Genomic DNA, 18,298 nt, shown 5'->3' on the forward strand with positions numbered 1-18,298 from the left:
AGTTCATCACAAATTTTAATAAGAATAAAACAGCATGCTCAACTTGACATCGACCATGTCACTTGACACAAAACACAACCAACATTTCTGAGGAAATGTCAGATTTGGAAGCCAATACCACAAACTAATGAGGGAAGCTTAGTAAAACTATACATACCGAATTATACATTTTCAGCTGTCAGACTTGCATTGCTGTTGTACACATTTTAATTTGAATATTTTGTATTTAACCAAATTCATAATTAGTTCACAAAACCGAAGAAAACTAACAAATTAATTTAATTTAATTTTCAAAAAATTGGGATGCTTCTGATGAAGAGGCACTTTAGCATCACCAAATTCTGTCCAGCATTGTTTAATCTGTTACTCTGAAACTACAATGCTTTTCTTCCAGGATTGATCATTTCAAAAGATTCCTAGCCACTCTCTCTCCCTCATGGAAAATAGAACAGTACAGGAAGAGGCCCTGCAGCCCACGATGTCTGTATCAAACATGATGCTAAACTAATCCCTTCTAATCTTACCTGCTACCCTCTGGAAATACAATTAATCTTAGTCACATATCAACTTACTTCAAAAATGCATTTGGCTATCACTTTTGTCCTTGTTAACCTACACTGACTGCCAATGACACAACAGTGTACAGATGCTCCTCAACAAGATGCTTCGACTTACGATATTTCAAATTTGAAGCGACTGAATCTGGCCGATCACTGTGTTTTGGAAAGGTTTTAACATTCTAAATGTTATCCAGAAGGTCGCTGCAGCATGAGAAGAAGCCACACAGCAATGCATAAACGTTGTTTGGAAGAAAGTTATAAAGACATATGTGAACACATTCAAAGGCTTTAACAAAGATTCTGCTGTTGATGACAAATAACAAGATATTAGTGCTTGGGAACCAGCTAGAATTAGACACCGTGTTTAAGAAGGAACTGCAGATGCTGGAAAATCGAAGGTACACAAAAAGGCTGGAGAAACTCAGCGGGTGCAGCAACATCTGCTGCTACTGCACCCGCTGAGTTTCTCCAGCTTTTTTGTGTACCTTAGAATTAGACACCGATGAGCTTGTTGGCATTGAGGCTGAAGAACTTTCCAATGAGGAGCTGATCGAACTGGAGGAAAGAAAGAAGTAAAGAAGCTGAGGCAGAGGAAGAAGTTATACCCGAATCATCAAAAACATTCACAACAAAGAAACTGGACAAAGCGTTTGCTACTATCATCAGTGGCGTACGGATGTTGGAAGAAATGGATGTCAATTACGAGAGATTCGCAAAAACTGACAGGCAGGTAGAGGATGCTCTTGCCTGCTATAGGGAAATATATAATGAAAAGACACAATCTGTACAGTCAAAACTTCTTCCTGAAGAACACTATGACTGCTAAACAATCAACAAGTGTCGATGCCCCAGTGCCTTCTCTCACTATTCTCGAGCCTTATCAGAAGAGAGAGAATGTTTGGTAGGTTAGGTGTATTAAATGCATTTTCGACTTACAATATTTTCGATTTACAATGGGTTTATTGGAACGTAACCCCATCACAAATTGAGGAGCGCCTGTACTTTAAAAAACTCTTCTTACCAAATTCCTTTAAATTTGCACATAACTCTATCATTCCCAGGTAAAATTACTAAATTCTCTGCCATGCTTTTGTTATCTCATTTGTTACAATGATCCATTGGATAGCTTTCATTCGACACAAGCAAAAGTTCATCAGTACAGTCTGAACTAAGAGTCCTGAAGGACACAATCAGATTGTGGCAGGTAATTGCCACAACAATCTATAATCCTTCACTCTACAATTGCTATGAATCCAGGAATAAGCCCCAATTGAATAAGGAAAAATTACTTTCAATGGACAGACCAATATAATCCACAATCAAAGATCAGATCAAATTTCCTTCAGTTCTGCCACATCTATTCATGACTTCAAGCAGAAGACTCCAAGAACATTCAAATTTTCACTGAAAATGGATCACAGCATGTGACTGCCAAAGACAAAGTTAATGCATTCACAACCACATTCAGCAAATGTGCTAAAAACATTCATTTTAGTTTTCTCTTGAAATCTCATCATCACAGCTTTTACTGTCCTTCTTAATATTCCTGACCAGCGTACTTCATCTTTTCAGCCCGTATTGCCCGTTTTGTTTCCTTCTGTTGTCCTATGAAACTTTCCCAATCCTCCGGCTTCCGGCTACTCTTTGCTGTGTTATACATCTTTTCCTTTAGTTTTATTCTATACCTAACCTCTCGTCGGCCAAGGTTGCCTCCTACTCCCCTTAGAATCTTCATGGTTGGACAGACTTGGATTGTTTTCGCTGCAGCATAGGAGGAGGTTGAGGAGAAATCTGATAAAACTATAACATTTATGATGACAAAGATCTTGATAATTATGTTCACCATAGTTGCAATTAAAGTGCTGACTGGGGCTAAGTCTGTGTCATTGCAACAACCTTCACACCATTTGTAAACTTTGGAATTGTGTCACGAAGACAAGGTTATTAATAACCACCGTAGAGCGGTAATCCCAAAACTAACCACTGGTAGACTCATGCACACTTTCCTTCTGGCCCTAAGAAACTGCACTACTTTTGCTGACTCAGACAGTTTCTTAACCACATGGCCAGTGTCTGTAATTTTAGTCAACATGTTATGTGGTACCAGGCCTTCTGAAATTGCACACTCTCATCAAATGCACTCTTCATCAACTTCAGAAAACTAAATCGTCAATCAATCACCATCTGTCATCATCAAAATCAATCCTGTTTTCCTGATTAAGCTGATTAATCTTGGGGTAATAATCCTACAAAATATATAGCACACAGCCCAAGAATGTCATAAATGTCTGTAATTCCTTAGGTCAGCAATTTACACTGTTGTTTGTTAATGGATACAAAAATAAACATCCAACCACTTTAAAAGTAACATTGACATTAGGCCTATCCCATGTTATTAGATATTCCTTGTAACAGGATAAAAATTGATAGCTACCTGTATTAGTAAAGTTATCACAGGAAATTACATGAAAGTTTGTCTATTCATTTCACCAAACCTGATTGCATATTATGACATTAGTTTGTACTGTCTCTCCTAACTGTATCCCGAGGCTTCAACAGCAATCAGCAACCTAATCAAAGAACTTTCCAACATTACTGCAGCATGGTCAGATCTCTCTATTTATACCCACAATGATATCACAGCTCCAATGAATAACAAAGCAATAATAACGCAGTGACTTATCATATCAAACCAAAAAAGTATTTCTGATGAAAGGTCATTGATCTAAAATGTTAATTACGTTTCTTTCTCCAAAGATGCTGCCTAAAAGGCTAACTGTTTCCAGCATTTCTGTTTTTATTTCAAATTTTCTGTATCAGCAGTATTTGTTTTCATTACACTTTAGTAAAGTGCGTTTTCAGAGTTTTCACTGGCCTATATTTTTTCCTATAAATAGAGAGGAAGTGTGACTGAGTGAGAATAGACAAAATAAAATTGGGCAGAATATGAACAGTTGTCTCTCAGTGGGGATATATAATAGTCAAATTCACCAAATTTGGATTATGGATTAGAAAACTACATTTTGAAGTTTGACTTTAACCCAAAATGACCAGATTTATAAATAATGCCAATAAGATGATTTAATCTATTAACGCATCTTAACAATTTCATCTATGTGGAAATGGGTTTCAATACAGCCAAATGCAAGCTCATTCACTTTGTATGTAAAATAGATGGACAAATTTTGTTTCAATGAGTAAAGAAACTACGAGAGATTCCCAAGAGTAGCCCACCATTAGTAGGTTATCAGATATCAGGTATAGAAAGTAATCTTGTAATTCAAAATGCAGATCAAAATGCTCGTTTCAAATCTGAAGGAGATTTAAGTTGGATATAGATTTTATTCTAAAGGTATAGAAAGTGCTGTTAAGATGATATTAGGAGTGAGCAGTCCTTGAGGAAGTAGAAATGTATTATAACACTGCCACATACACAAAATATAAATTAAAAAGGTTATTAATAGGGATAGCATCTAATAATCCAGAAATTCTTTCAGTTGGGCATCAAAGCTGTGAGGGTGTTACACAGTTGTAGTTTTACTGTATTTCTGTACCCAGTGATGTGGTCACACGTTCAAATTCTGGAAATGTCATTGTATGGCACTTGCACAACAGAAATACAAGACAAAGCAGTGAAATGGCCTGCAGATTGTTCCAACAAGGCCTCTTCTCCGAATCAACATTAGTCATAAACAGATTCAGTACTTAATATTGACAGTATTGTAGAATAATTATGGCACCTAGAACTTTCCCAAAAAATATTTCAATACCTGATAATTAAATTATTTTAACCACAGAAATCAGCCACTTTATTTGGTGACAAACAATATGCTCCAATTTAAATCGTATTTTGTACATTCAAGTTATTTCTGAAATATAAATGCAAATTTATATTGAAATTGAAAAGCAGTGGGGTTTTGTTTATTACTTACCTGCCATTGTTTGATCAAGTCTATGCAACAATGACCTTTTTGCTGTATCAATATCTGAGCTTGGGTGATCCAACACTTGCCTGCACCATTGTAAGGGGCTAGAAGATTTTTGAATTGGTGTTGGTAACCTCTTTGGTGATGTGTATAACCTAAAATGGAACGTAAACAAAGAATTTCCCAGATTAAATAAATGATTTATTCTCAAAACAAAAGAGAATAATTAATTCCTTTGAATTTCAATTTTGTAGCATTTTTCTCTCCTTTTCAGCTCTTTAAAACATTAGCGTAATTTACAATTTGTAATGTCTACTTTCATTTTCTCAATGCAGTTTTACCAAAAAAATCACGTCTTAATGACTCGTATATTCTGACAGGGAAAATATGAAGGCATTGGAGAGGGTGTAGGTTTGCCATAATGCTGCCTGGATAGAATAAAGCATCGAACAGCGCATAAACAGGGCCTGCGGCCCACAATGTCTCTGCCGAACATGATGACAAGTTAAACTAATCTCTGCCCACATGCAATCTATATCTCTCAATTACCTGCATACCTACATGCCTATCTAAATGCCTCTTATACACCGCTATTGTATCTGCTTCCACTACCACACTGGCAGCACGTTCCAAGCATCGTCACTCTCTGTATGAATAAATGCTTGAACCGCACATCTCGTTTAAATTCTCCCCCGTCTGACCCAAAATTTATGCCCTCTAATCTTTCACATTTCCTGGGAAAAGGTTGTGACAATCTACCCAATCTATACCTCCTGTTACTTTATATACTTCTATCAAGTGTCACCTCAGCCTCCCCAGAGAAAATAATCCAAATTTGTTCAACCTCTCCTAATTACTAATAATCTCTCACTAACCCATGGATCATTCTGGTAATCCTCCTCTGCAGCCTCTCCAAAGCCTTGACGGTGAAACAGATGTTATTCCTATTAATAAACCAATTCACCTTTTGACCAGAATTGCATATAATATTCCAAATGCAGTTTAAGTAGTTTTAAAGCTGCAACACGTTTTCCCGAATGGCCTGATAGATGAAGACAAACAGTCCATAAACCTATTCAATTGCGTTGTTTTCACTTTCTGGCAGCTATTGACCTGGACCTTAAGATTCCTCTGCACATCAATGTTGCTGCGGGCCTTGCCAATAACTATACTTTCCCTTTACATTTGACCTCCCAAAGTACAACACATCAGACTTGCTTGCATTAAACTACATTTACCATTTAACAGTCCATATCTGTAACTGATCCTTTGACAATTTTCCCCTCTCTCTGCAATTCCACACATTTGTGTTGTCCTCAAACTTACTAACCAGCCATCTACATTTATGTCCAAGTCATTTATACACAAACAGCGGTTAGGGCACAGATCGCTGCTGAACTCCACTGATCACAGATCACCAGCCAGAATAATACCCTTCCATCATTACCCTGTCTTGTATGGGTCAGACCATTTTGAATCCAAGTTTCTTAAATTTCTTAATCTTCTGGATCCGCAGGATGGCATGAGGGACTCTAAATAGCATCTCACAACAATCACATTGACAACATCCATTGCCCTACCTTCAATTACCTGTCACCTCCTGTACTCTTCTATGTTCATTTTCACGGGTGTTACTGATACTTTCCTATTAATCTTAAAACTAGTCTCATGACTTCAGGAATCTAGGCTGCCATAATTTGAACCCAAAGTGAACTACAATAAACTTCACTGTTGTTTCATTTAATTGGGAGAATGAAAAGACTGTAAATATTTGTTCATTTGATCAACATGCTGCAAGTACATTTTGACTGTAGTCTTTTACATATAGCATTGAACATGCAATTTGTACATTTCACATCACACTATATTTATATAGAAACAATGTAACCAGCCACATAAATACTGCAGCAACAAGAGCAGAACACAAGCTAGACATCTATGGTGAATGATTCATCCCGATTCCCGAAGGCTTCACCACCAACTACAAGACACAAATTAGGAGTGATGGAATAATTTCCAGTTGCCTAGCTGCGTGCAGCTCAAACTCTCAAGAAAATGAACAATGTCCAGGCCAAAGGAGGCCATGTGATTTGCACCTCATTGCCCATCCTAAACATGCAAACCCTTTGTCATCAGCAACTGGTGGTTGCAGCGTGTACCACTGACACTGCAGATACTTTTGTTCAAACCACTCGAACAACACTCCAAAGATGCGTGATCTCTGATACAGAGGACAAGGACAGCAGGCTTATGGGAATGTCACCACTTGCAGGTACCTCTCCAGGTCAGGCACAACCTTGCTTTGTAAATATAGCACGTCATTTTTCTTGCCTGGGATACAATATTGCCTGTCCAACAATATTACACCAATAGAACTGCAGCAGTTCAGAGTGTCAGCTCACCGCCACTTTCTCTAGGTGAAGAAGGGCAATAATTACTTGTTTTACTTGCACAACGCTTTGATCATTGTTTTATTTAAACAAAATTCCAAATTGCACAGCCATGGTAAGATTTGAACAGACAGCTTCAGACTTTTAGTATAGGCTTCACCATAGCTAGTTGATAACTGCTGTGCCTTCACTATAATATAATGAATAATTTTGTCCAGTTAAGGACCACCATTTTGTGTTAAAATGTATAATAAACGAGCCATTCATTTCCAAGGATCTGTTCTAATTTCAATACAGAATGAAGCAGAGAGAAACTTAAATAATAAAGTATTTCTGCATTGGAAACAGTTTTATGCAACTGTTGGTCATGTTTGCAATTCGTTAAGTATGTCACGCAGGTAAAAACAAAATTAAAAAAAAAAGATTTTTTTGCCAAGTTCACTGTGGGAACTGTTCCATGTTTGATGCAGACTGGTTACTATGATCTTCTTGATACAGATTGCATTAAAATGAAAATTAGATCAGAAAATATACAATGAAGAGTGGCAATATTATGGAAGGATTTTTTTTTAATGTACAGAGAAAATGGATGACATGACAGAATGCCCTACTTTTCACATGGAGAGTTCCAACAGCAAAATACTGAGTAATAATTAATTTCCTTCTTGAGACATTTTACCAAACTATTACTTTATTCCTAAAGATGCATAATAGACAATAGGTGCAGGAGTAGGCCATTCGGCGCTTCGAGCCAGCACCATACAATGTGATCATGGCTGATCATCCCCAATCAGTACCCCTTTCCTGCCTTTTCCCCATATCCCCTGACTCTGCCATCTTTTAGAGCCCTATCCAGCTCTCTTGAAAGCATCCAGAGAACCTGCCTCCACCGCAGGCAGAGAATTCCACAGACTCACAACTCTGTGAGAAAAAGTGTTTCCTCGTCTCCGTTCTAAATGGCTTACTCCTTATTCTTAAACTGTGGCCCCTGGTTCTGGACTCCCCCAACATCGGGAACATGTTTCCTGCCTCCAGCGTGTCTAAACCCTTAACAGTCTTATATGTTTCAATAAGATGCCCTCTCATCCTTCTGAACTCCAGAGTGTGCAAGCCCAGCTGCTTCATTCTCTCAGCATATGACAGTCCTGCCATCCCGGGAATTAACCTGTAAACCTACGCTGCACTCACTCAATAGCAAGAATGTCCTTCCTCAAATTAGGGGACCAAAACTGCACACAATACTCCAGATGTGGTCTCACTAGGGCTCCGTACAACTGCAGAAGGATCTCTTTGCTCCTATACTCGACTCCTCATGTTATAAAGGCCAACATCCCATTCGCTTTCTTCACTGCCTGCTGTACCTGCATGCTTACTTTCATAAGCTGGTGAACAAGGACCCCCAGATCCCGCTGTACTTCCCACAAGAGTGCAGATACTGGAATTCTGAGCAAATTGCTTGAAGAACCAAGTGTATCAGGCAGTATTTGTAGAAGGAAATGGACAAACAGCGTTTCAGGTTGGAACCCTTATTTAAACTTCTTCAAATGTCAACTATCCATTTCCCTCCAAAGATGCTGCCTGACCTGCCGAGTTTCGCCAGCAACGTGTTACTTTGCTCCTGGTCTTGGATAGAAATACCAATGTCTAACAAATGCAGTTATTGTAATTAACATGACATTCACAAGTCAAAGGATTGAATTAAGAAATAAATAAATATATACATTTTCCGGAAGTGGCAGCGCTGGTGAACGGCTGCGGCTCGCCTGCAGTCCGTTTGTTTTTACTTTTTTGTGTTGTTTTTTTCTGTCTTGTTTAGTTAAGTTTTTGGTATTTAGGTTTGTTATGTGTGGGGGGGGGGGGGGGGGGTTGAAACAGGGCTTTTTGTCTCTCCCTTCGGGGGAATGCGACTTTCTTGTCGTATCCCCCTTCTCTGCCTCTGTCTGCGCCGAGGCCTAATGGCAGAGCTGGCGACCTCGAGACTCCGGAGGCAGAGCCTGTCAGGACTCGCCCTGGGCTCGCTCCCGTGAGGGCGGCCCGGCTCGGGGCTGGAACGGCGCTCCCGTGAAGTGGCTGAGACGCTCCCGTGAGGGCGGCCTGGCTCGAGGGTAACGGCGCTCCCGTGAGGGCGGCCTGGCTCGAGGGTGGAACGGCGCTCACGTGAGGGCGACCCGGCTCGGGGCTGGAACGGTGGTCCGGTGGCTGAGACGGCGTTCTGGCGGCGGCGGCCTGAGTCCAGAGTTCGGCCGCGGGCCAGTGGACGACATCGTCAACAGCTGCGTCCGCTGGACTGGAGGGCAGCAGCTTCGGCCATCCCGGGCCGCGGAGTTTGAAACGGACCGTTCGCGGAGCTCGGTGAGCCGCGGGACTGACTTACTTACTTGAAAATTGCTGATAACAGTGTATAATCTTGTTAAATATGTTTCTTTGAGATATAAAAGGCCCAATCATGACCGTAAAGTGACTTTCACGTCATGTAATTTATCTCAAAGCTGTGGAATTGCTGAATACCTTCTATAAAAATGAGTCAAAATGAATCTTTTTGCAAACTGTTGCTGAAATCCCACGATAGTAATTGGAGAATTTCTATTCGGTTGTTAGTCTGGATTTCAGTCAAAAAGCTAGTTTTAGTAATGGCAGCACAGTGGCGCAGCGCTAGAGTTGCTGCCTTACAGTGCCAGAGACCCAGGTTTGATCCTGACTATGGGTGCTAACTGTACGTTCACCCCGTGATAGTGTGGGTTTTGTCCGGGTGTTTCAGTTTCGAAACAACTGGAAAAAAGTATAGGTGTAATTTTGAGAAATGGACCGAAGTCTTGGAGGCTTGTTTCATTTCCAATGATATCACTGCAGAGGAGAAGAGAGCATGGTTCATATTAGGCTTAGGAAGAGAGGGTTATCAGAACTTACGTATGTTACTGCTGCCAGCAAAGCCCACGGATAAAACGTACGAGGATTGTAAGGAGGCATTAATGGCTCATTTCTTGCCAAAACCTCCAAGGGCATCCAGAGGCAAGGAGCCTGAACTAATGAGGGCAGGGAGTCCCTCAAAGGACAAACGGGAGGTGCAAAGTGACAAAAGTCAAGGACAAAGTGACAAAAGTCAAGTGCCAAGTGACCAAGTGCAAAAGGCCAAAGGCCAAAGGGACAAAAGTCAAAAGCAAAGGGACATTGCCATCCAGAGGGCAACTCTAACTATTCAAGCTGCATTCAGGGGTATGAAGGTACGGAGAGAGATCCGGAACAAACAGAAGGCAGCAACGGTAATACAAGCAGCATTTAGAAGGCACAGAGTATACCGTCCATACAGGGCAATGAAATTAGCAGCTATAATAGTACAAACCCATTGTAGGGCACACTTTCAAATGGAAAGTGATCGCAAGACTTACATGAAGGTACGCAGAAGCGTTGTACTGCTTCAGGCTGCCTACCGAGGAATGCTTGTTCGAAAGCAATTGCGGTGCATGCACAAATCTGCCGAGATCATACAGACTTATTATCAGATGCATAAACAGTGTCAGTATTTCAAGAAACTACGCTGGTCTGCCATTGCGGTACAGCAACGATACAGAGCTTGCCAGATAAGAGATGTTCAAGTGAGATGTTATAATAGTTTGAGAAAAGTAGTGGTTTGTATTCAGGCCTTCTACTGTGGGATTAAAGCCAGAGATTTTGTTGAAAAATCAAGGCAGCACGCCATATTAAGTCATTCATAGTGATGCGTATTACAAGAAAACATTTCTTGATGCAAAAGGCGGCTGTAGTCACTCTGCAAGCTGCATACCATGGTTACCAATCAAGGGTACGCTACAGAGCTATGCAGTCATTTCGATCCAGAGATGGTACAAAGCATGCAAAATAGGGCATTCCCAATTTGTGGAATATCAGTCAATGAGGTATGCAACTATTACCATTCAGGCTGCCTACAAGAGTATGGTGGTTAGGCAGTGGGTTAAGCAAAAGAGGGCTACTGTAAAAGTGCAGTCAGTACTCCGTATGAGTTGGTATTGGAAAGACCCAAGGAGACAAATAGATGCACAACAGAAAAGGCTGAAACAATACAAAAGGCTTAAACGCTATAGGAAAGACTTCCTCAAACTGATTTATACAGCAGTTGTAGTGCAGTCTCACTACCATGCTTATGTAGTAAGAAAACTATACAGAGCGCAAATCAAATCCACTGTTGTATTGCAAAGACAATATAGATCCTATTTCTTGATGAATAACCAGAAAGGTGATTTAAGAAAACAAATTGATGAACAACAGAAAAGGCTTAAATGATACAAAGAACGGTTAAATAAATGTGTGGCGATGAGCAAAAAGCTGTTAATATAAAAGTCTAAAGAAGAGAGGCTTGTCGGTCGAGACAAAAGTATGCAGGACCAATTGCGATTAGGACACTTCACTATAGTCCAGTATGGAGCTTCCTTCACCGAGCAATGGACAAATGGTTATGCATTGCAGAATGTTATTATACAACAAGAGCAGATAAATACGCAGCGCCAGGAAATTGAGCGACAGAGGAAGCTGCTAGAAAACGAATACCTGCAGTCATGTATCAAATCCCACCTACAAATAAGGAACAGAAACAGAGGAAATGTTAACTTTAGCAGAATATCAGGAACAGGAAGAAATCTGCAAATTAGATTAGGATATTTAAAAATGGAAGAGACAGAGATACAGGTAGAGCTAGAGTGATTAGAAAGAGTGCACAATTTACACATAAAGGAATAGAAAATGATAACACATAAAGCAAGGGGTAATGTATGCGGTTTAAGGAAGAAGTGTGGAATGAAAAATTATGTGCTAAGTTTAGATACGATTATTAGTTATGAGGATGTAATATAAGATGACTGCAAGAATATAATTTTGCAACAGTAAATATAAATTATATTTAATGTAATAGAAATGGTGTTATTCATCTCCAAGTTAAAGGGGGAGCAGCGTAATGTATGTAATATAAATGGTGTTACCTGCCTCCAAGTTAAAGGGGGAGCAGTGTGATGTATGTAATATAATTAGCATATGTTATGTCTTGTGCGAGGGGACGCATGCGCTGGGGGAGACTCAAGGTGGCGTCCTGGAATAAAGAAGCTTGTTAGTTTACTCCCGTATCTGGGTGTTCTTTTAAGTCGGTTCCAAGCACCCAAATACACAACAGTAGGATAATTGGCTTTGGATAAAATTGTAAAATTGTCCCATGTGTGTAGGATAGTGTTATGGGCTTGCCCCACTTAGGCGATTTTTCAGGTGTCTGTCAAGTGACATTCACATGGTGCAAAGCCAAGATGATACAGACACACACCGCGATGAGCAGGAAGGTTGGCACTGTAATTCAGGCGGCTAAAGCACAGTGTACGGTAAGTCCTTTAAAAGAGGGTGGGAGGGGGAAGAGGGAGGAAGAAGGAGTGGAGACAACTTTTAGGAAGGCAGAGATACACGGCTGTGAATCTCGGCGGACATTTAACATTACCGGTCGGTTATCCTTGGTTCTGAAAACTACTGCTCAAGTTTTTCCCCCCCAATGAGCCAATGAAATTCACCAGTCAGCACCGACTACAACCTACAAGAACCTTCGGCCTCCTGGCAATCCACTAGGACCTATAGCACGAGAATTCTCGCTACACTCCATGGCGGCTTCATTCTGGTCACCGCTAATTTTTCAACATGTTGAAACATTTGCGGCGCCCATAATGAGGCCGCGACTAGTTCCCAAAATGTGGGAACTCCTCACGACCAAGATGGCTACTCCCTGACAACCACCCGTGACCATGTGGCGACCGCAGAGTTTCCTGCAGTCGCCTAAGTGAGACAGGCCCATTAGTGTACGGGGTGACTGCTGGTCCGCACGGACCTGGTGGGACTGTTTCTGCCCTGTTGCTCCAAAGTCTAAAGTAAAGTCTAAAGAAACCAAACAGCTTCCCTCGGAAGAAGAATAACAAATTACATAAAATAATTAGGCAGTTAATTAATGCATTAAGAAGGTGAAATGCTAAGGCTGCATCACGTGGAGGCTTCTGGACACCAGTACAATATAGGGCACACACATTTTAGAGTCATTAAACTGGAGATGAGCCATAGATACTGCAATTCATCCGGGAAGGTTACCTAGATGCTTTGCACAAGGAAGCTGTCAATTCCCATAAATTAAAGTTTTCTGATCTGGGCAGTGGTTATAGGACTACAAATATACGGTTAGCAATAAACGGGCAGAAGCTTTGTCTGCAATTGTACGATTGACAATGGGTTTGACGTTCAGTTTGTTCAGGCAAGATTGAGGAGTTTTAACAAATTGATCAAATACTGTGATGCTCGAACCCTGTGTGTGTATGCGTGTGTAAACAAGAATACAGTAGTTGTGGGGAAATAACAGCAGACCTCTACATTCAAAAACAAAAGACTAGAAGGCTACGTTGCCTGTCTGATGCAAGGGCTTCAGGTCTCTGCTCTAAGCTGGAGAGAATAATTCACAGTGGGAGGAGGATGACTCTGTAGTCATGGGACACCAACAATACAAACAGCAAAAATAAAGGTTCTGCTTAGTCATGCTTCAGAGGTAGGCACAAGTTAGGAAGAAGAACAAGATAATGTTTTGATTGCTACTTGAGCCATGTGGAAATTGGGACTGGGTAAATAAATGAATGTGTGAAACAAATGCTTAAAAATGAATGCGTGAAACAAATGCTGGTGATTTAGAAACTGGTTTCTGATCCTGGCGCACTGGGACCAGCAAAGAAGAAATTGAAAGCTGTATCGATGGGATAACCTGCGTCTGAACTACATGGAAAGAGGGTCGAGTGAACAACAAAATTGGGGAAACAGAGAAGATTTTAAACTAAACTAAAAAACATCAGTACAAGAAATTATAAACAGACAGCAAATGGAAGGGATAGCAAATTCAAATGTCAAAGTAAATCAGCAGATGAGACTAGAGATTACAAAAATAAAAGGACAAAATAAAAGACTGTTCCTGAATGCAAATAGGCAGTTTTTAATATGAATTAATTGGCAGTTTTTTATATGTTGAGTGCAAACAGAAATAAATGTTTGATTTAATAGCCATTACAGTGTCATTCATGGTTTTGACTATTAACAAGTGCACTACTCTGTTAATTAATGATAGCCTTGATACACAGAGAAAGACGTGGATTCAGAAAACCAATGTTGTAGAAGTAGTTTAGAAAAAAACAGAACAAAGCCCGACGGATCAGTCACCATCAACCTGCACACCAGATTCAGATGGGGCAAAATGCTGGAGTAACTCAGCAGGACAGGCAGCGTCTCTGGAGAGAAGGAATGGGTGACGTTCCAGGTCGAGACCCTTCCTCAGATTGCAGGCCAGGCAAACTGGGCAAGGTGCTCTTCACAAACAACAAAATACATGTGTCTGAATATCTAAACCTTTCCAAGGACTAGTTAAGCAACAGCCTGATATGGTGGTACTTATAAATTCATATCTTAGAGGCAATGTGCCAGACTTTTCCATCATAAGCTTTGGGCACATCTTGTCCCATCATCTTAGAAAACTAACCAGAAATGGCAGTGCAATGGCAGACAGGAGTGGCTCCAAATGTTTTTAATATTGAATCCAGATCCCACAAAATCTTAATTCATTAGGTCAAATATTGGGTGGCAACATTAACCATACTTAAAAATGAGGTTCTGTGCTGGTCAAGCAACATGAAGCAGGATGACAGGTGGCACATTAGTAGAGTATTTTCTCATTTCTGCATTATAAAGAACATGCAGTTATACACACATTTTGTGGCTTTGGTTAATTAAGTATAGGGTGGTTGCACGAAAGGTCACTGGGTCATAGGGTTCGACGCACGGAGCCGCTAAATCCAACTGGAAGACATCCGTCACTTCCAGTATATGTTATTAATGCTAGAAATGCGTACTTTCCTACCTGTTAAAAACCGCAAAAAGTTTGAATTTTTGTGCTGAAAGAAATTGTGGGAGTCGGGGTAAGTGTGAGAGACATGTACCCAACTTCAGAATTCCAAACGTGAAGCGAAATGAAGGTACCTGTATAGAGAAGCGAGAACTGAAGGGACTACAGCAGCTTAAAGTGCTTGGTAAACATTGAAAATATTGGGAATTATTGCGTTTGCTCACTGCATTTCATCAAGTAAGACATTATTTGTGTTTTTTCTTGATTCCTTTGGCATCTAAAAATTCTCAGAAGTGATAAATCTGGCTGTAAATTTTTCTTCAGGTGCGTTTTCATTTTGTATGTAAAAACCCACGAGAACCATGGGCGATTTAAAAAAATTACAGCCAGATTTATCACTTCTGAAACTTTTTAGATGCCAAAGGAATCAAGAAAAAACACAAATAATGCCTTAGTTGATGAAATGCAGTGAGCAAACGGCCAATGTTCGCCAAGCACTCTGGCTGTTGTTGTCCCTTCAGCTCTTGTTTCTATCTACCGTCATTTCTCCTCACTTTTGGAATTCTGAAGTAGGCTAAATGTCTCACACGCTTATCCCGATTTCCATAATTATTTACAGCGCAAAAATGGACAATTTCAGCGGGTTTTAACGGGCCCGCTACGCTGGAAACAATGGTAAGTGCCTACCTGCAGTTCATCGCGTGTAATCCATTTGGAGTAGCGTAGCAACAGTACGGGTCATGGGTCGTGACCCGACTGCCGTGAACCCTCCCTATACGAAGATGTCAAAGTATGTCAATGGGGCCAATGTGTATATTTATGGAAATAATACATAATGACTCATTATAGAGTAGATTTGAGAGGATGAAACCAAACAAGTTACAACGGTCTGAAGAAGGGTCTCGACACAAAACGTCACCATTCCTTTTCTCCAGAGATGTTGTCTGACCGGCTGATTTACTCCAGCTTTTTGAGTCTATCTTGAAATGAAAAATGATTGAAATGAAATGATTCAATTCTTCGGGTTAAAGCAGCATCTGTGGTTCCTTCCTACACAAGTTACAAATAGCTTTGTACTAGAAGTCTCTGATTCTTACCAGCATAGGATCACAAGAAAACGTCATGCTCAGAAACACTAATTAAACATAGCAGAACCAGTACTATTGCTTCAAAGGGATAGGCTTGCTGACAATGCAAAAATCGCCTTAATCGTACCTGTAACAATTTATAACGGCATTTTTCTGCGCCATTGTTTCCATAAATATTAAAATTTCAACACGAAGAAAACCCAATGAAAACACCACCAGCTTTAACCAGCCAAGAACTCGAATTGTTAACTGAAAGAGGTATCATATAGAATCGAGGGAACGGAAAGAAAGCCGTATCCCATGGCAGTAGAATACGATCAAGATGTAACTTGCTTCTAATCCTAGACTCATATATCAACGTCAGGGTGTTCAAAAGGAACATTGTGTCAAGAGGCTACAGTCAAAGCCAGACACAGGGCGGGTGCCGCTTGTCTGACAGTGGCCGCCCTTCGACTCACCAGCTGTCCTCGTCCTGCTCGCCATCATCCTTCACACTCATTGTCTCCAGGTCCAACGTGTCCACCTCGTCCAACACGGTGAGCTCGGGCAGCTCGGGGCTCTCCTCCCAGCCCGGGAGGCCGCAGGATCCCGGCGACTGGGTCACGGCTCCTCCCCGTTGCGTGAGTTGCGACGGCGCCTCCCCTTCCACAGTCGGGGCCGGGCTGGGGCAGCAGCCGAGGAGCGGCTGCCACGAATTGCCGGCCGGGGCCAGGGCGGGCGGGGGCAGGTGCCAGCGCCGTGTGCTTGGGGCTCAGGATGGTGGAGCGGGTCCTCAGCTGCTCGTTCTGCTTCTCCAGTTTACGGACCAACTCCTGCAGCTTCCGCACTTCCAGGTCGGCGCTGACGTTGGAGTGAACGTCCTCCATCTCGCCCGACGTTGCCTTCACTTGGCGTTACTTTATTCCTTCTCCTTCTCCCTTTCCTTGTCTTCTACTCCACCTCCTACCACCGCCGCCGGCACATGACGCACGCTGCCGCGATCAGAGCCACACGATCCCCCATCATCTGCCCGCCGCCATCTTCTCGCCGCCCGTCTCCACCCCCCCCCTCGTGACGTCACGGAGCCCCGCCCTTCTCACAGCCCACTGACGTCAACGAGTTCCACCCAGGTCCCGATTCATGACGTCATCACCTCGCCCGCCACACGACGTCACCCCTACCCTTTTCGTGACGTCATTGTTTTGCCCGATCACCAAGGCTACGCGGGACGCGCGCTGTTTCCCCGCCTGCTGGATTGTCGCCGGCAAGCCCTCTGCTGAAAGCGCTACAATGTGCTGCAGTATCTCAGCGGGCCAGGCAGCATATCTGGAGGATAGGCACAAAATGCTAGTACTTTAACGGGTTAGGCAGCATATCTGGAGGATAGGCACAAAATGCTAGAGTACTTTAACGGGTCAGGCAGCATATCTGGAGGATAGGCACAAAATGCTAGAGTAACTCAGCGGGCCAGCAACCTATCTGGAGGATAGGGTGATTTCACCAAAGGCAGCAGATCTGGAGGATAGGCACAAAATGCTAGAGTACTTTAACGGGTCAGGCAGCATATCTGGAGGATAGGCACAAAATGCTAGAGTACTTTAACGGGTCAGGCAGCATATCTGGAGGATAGGCATAAAATGCTAGAGTACTTTAACGGGTCAGGCAGCATATCTGCAGGATAGGCATAAAATGCTAGAGTACTTTAACGGGTCAGGCAGCATATCTGGAGGATAGGCACAAATTGCTGGAGTAACTCAGCAGGCCAGCAACCTATCTGGAGGATAGGCACAAAGTGCTGGAATAATTCAGCGGGTCAGGCAACACATCTGGAGGATAGGCACAAAATGCTGGAGCAATTCAGCGGGTCACCCTATAGGCACAAAGTGCTGGAATAATTCAGCGGGTCAGGCAGCACATCTGGAGGATAGGCACAAAATGCTGGAGAAACTCAGCGGGTCAGGCAGCATATCTGGATGGTAAACAAAAATGCTGGAGAAACTCAGCGGCCAAAACCTTTCATAGGAAGAAGGGTTTCTGCCCGAAACGTTACCTATTTCCTTCGCTCCATAGATGCTGCTGCACCCGCTGAGTTTCTCCAGCATTTTAGTGTACCTTCGATTTTCCAGCATATGCAGTTTCTTCTTGAACAGCATATCTGGATGACATGGATGGGTGTCATTTTGGGTTTGGACCTATCTTGGGACTGGAATTGAGAAAGGTCCACAAGCAATGGTTTTGAGGTCTTAGTAAAATTTGCAGTGGATTATCTTTAGGAAGTATTCACTCTTCAGACAATAGACAATAGGTGCAGGAGTAGGCCATTCGGCCCTTTGAGCCAGCACCGCCATTCAATGTGATCATGGCTGATCATCCCCAATCAGTACCCCATTCCTGCCTTCTCCCCATATCCCCTGACTCCACTATTTTTAAGAGCCCTATCTAGCTCTTTTGAAAGCATCCAGAG

General features: G+C 41.9%; 1 protein-coding gene across 1 annotated transcript in view; it reads right to left on the reverse strand.

The window, feature by feature from the left end:
• Positions 1-16,875, reverse strand: part of slain2 (SLAIN motif family, member 2) — a 49,600-nt gene extending 32,725 nt beyond the window's left edge. Inside the window, 3 exon segments of the mRNA XM_055636565.1 lie at positions 4,493-4,641; positions 16,314-16,571; positions 16,573-16,875. Coding sequence (XP_055492540.1) covers positions 4,493-4,641; positions 16,314-16,571; positions 16,573-16,721 — 556 coding nt within the window. The 5' untranslated portion in view covers positions 16,722-16,875.
• Between the last annotated feature and the right edge of the window lie 1,423 nt (positions 16,876-18,298).

The sequence above is a fragment of the Leucoraja erinacea genome, chromosome 1 (genome assembly GCF_028641065.1).
Source record: "Leucoraja erinacea ecotype New England chromosome 1, Leri_hhj_1, whole genome shotgun sequence".
Classification (NCBI taxonomy): Eukaryota; Metazoa; Chordata; class Chondrichthyes; order Rajiformes; family Rajidae; genus Leucoraja; species Leucoraja erinaceus.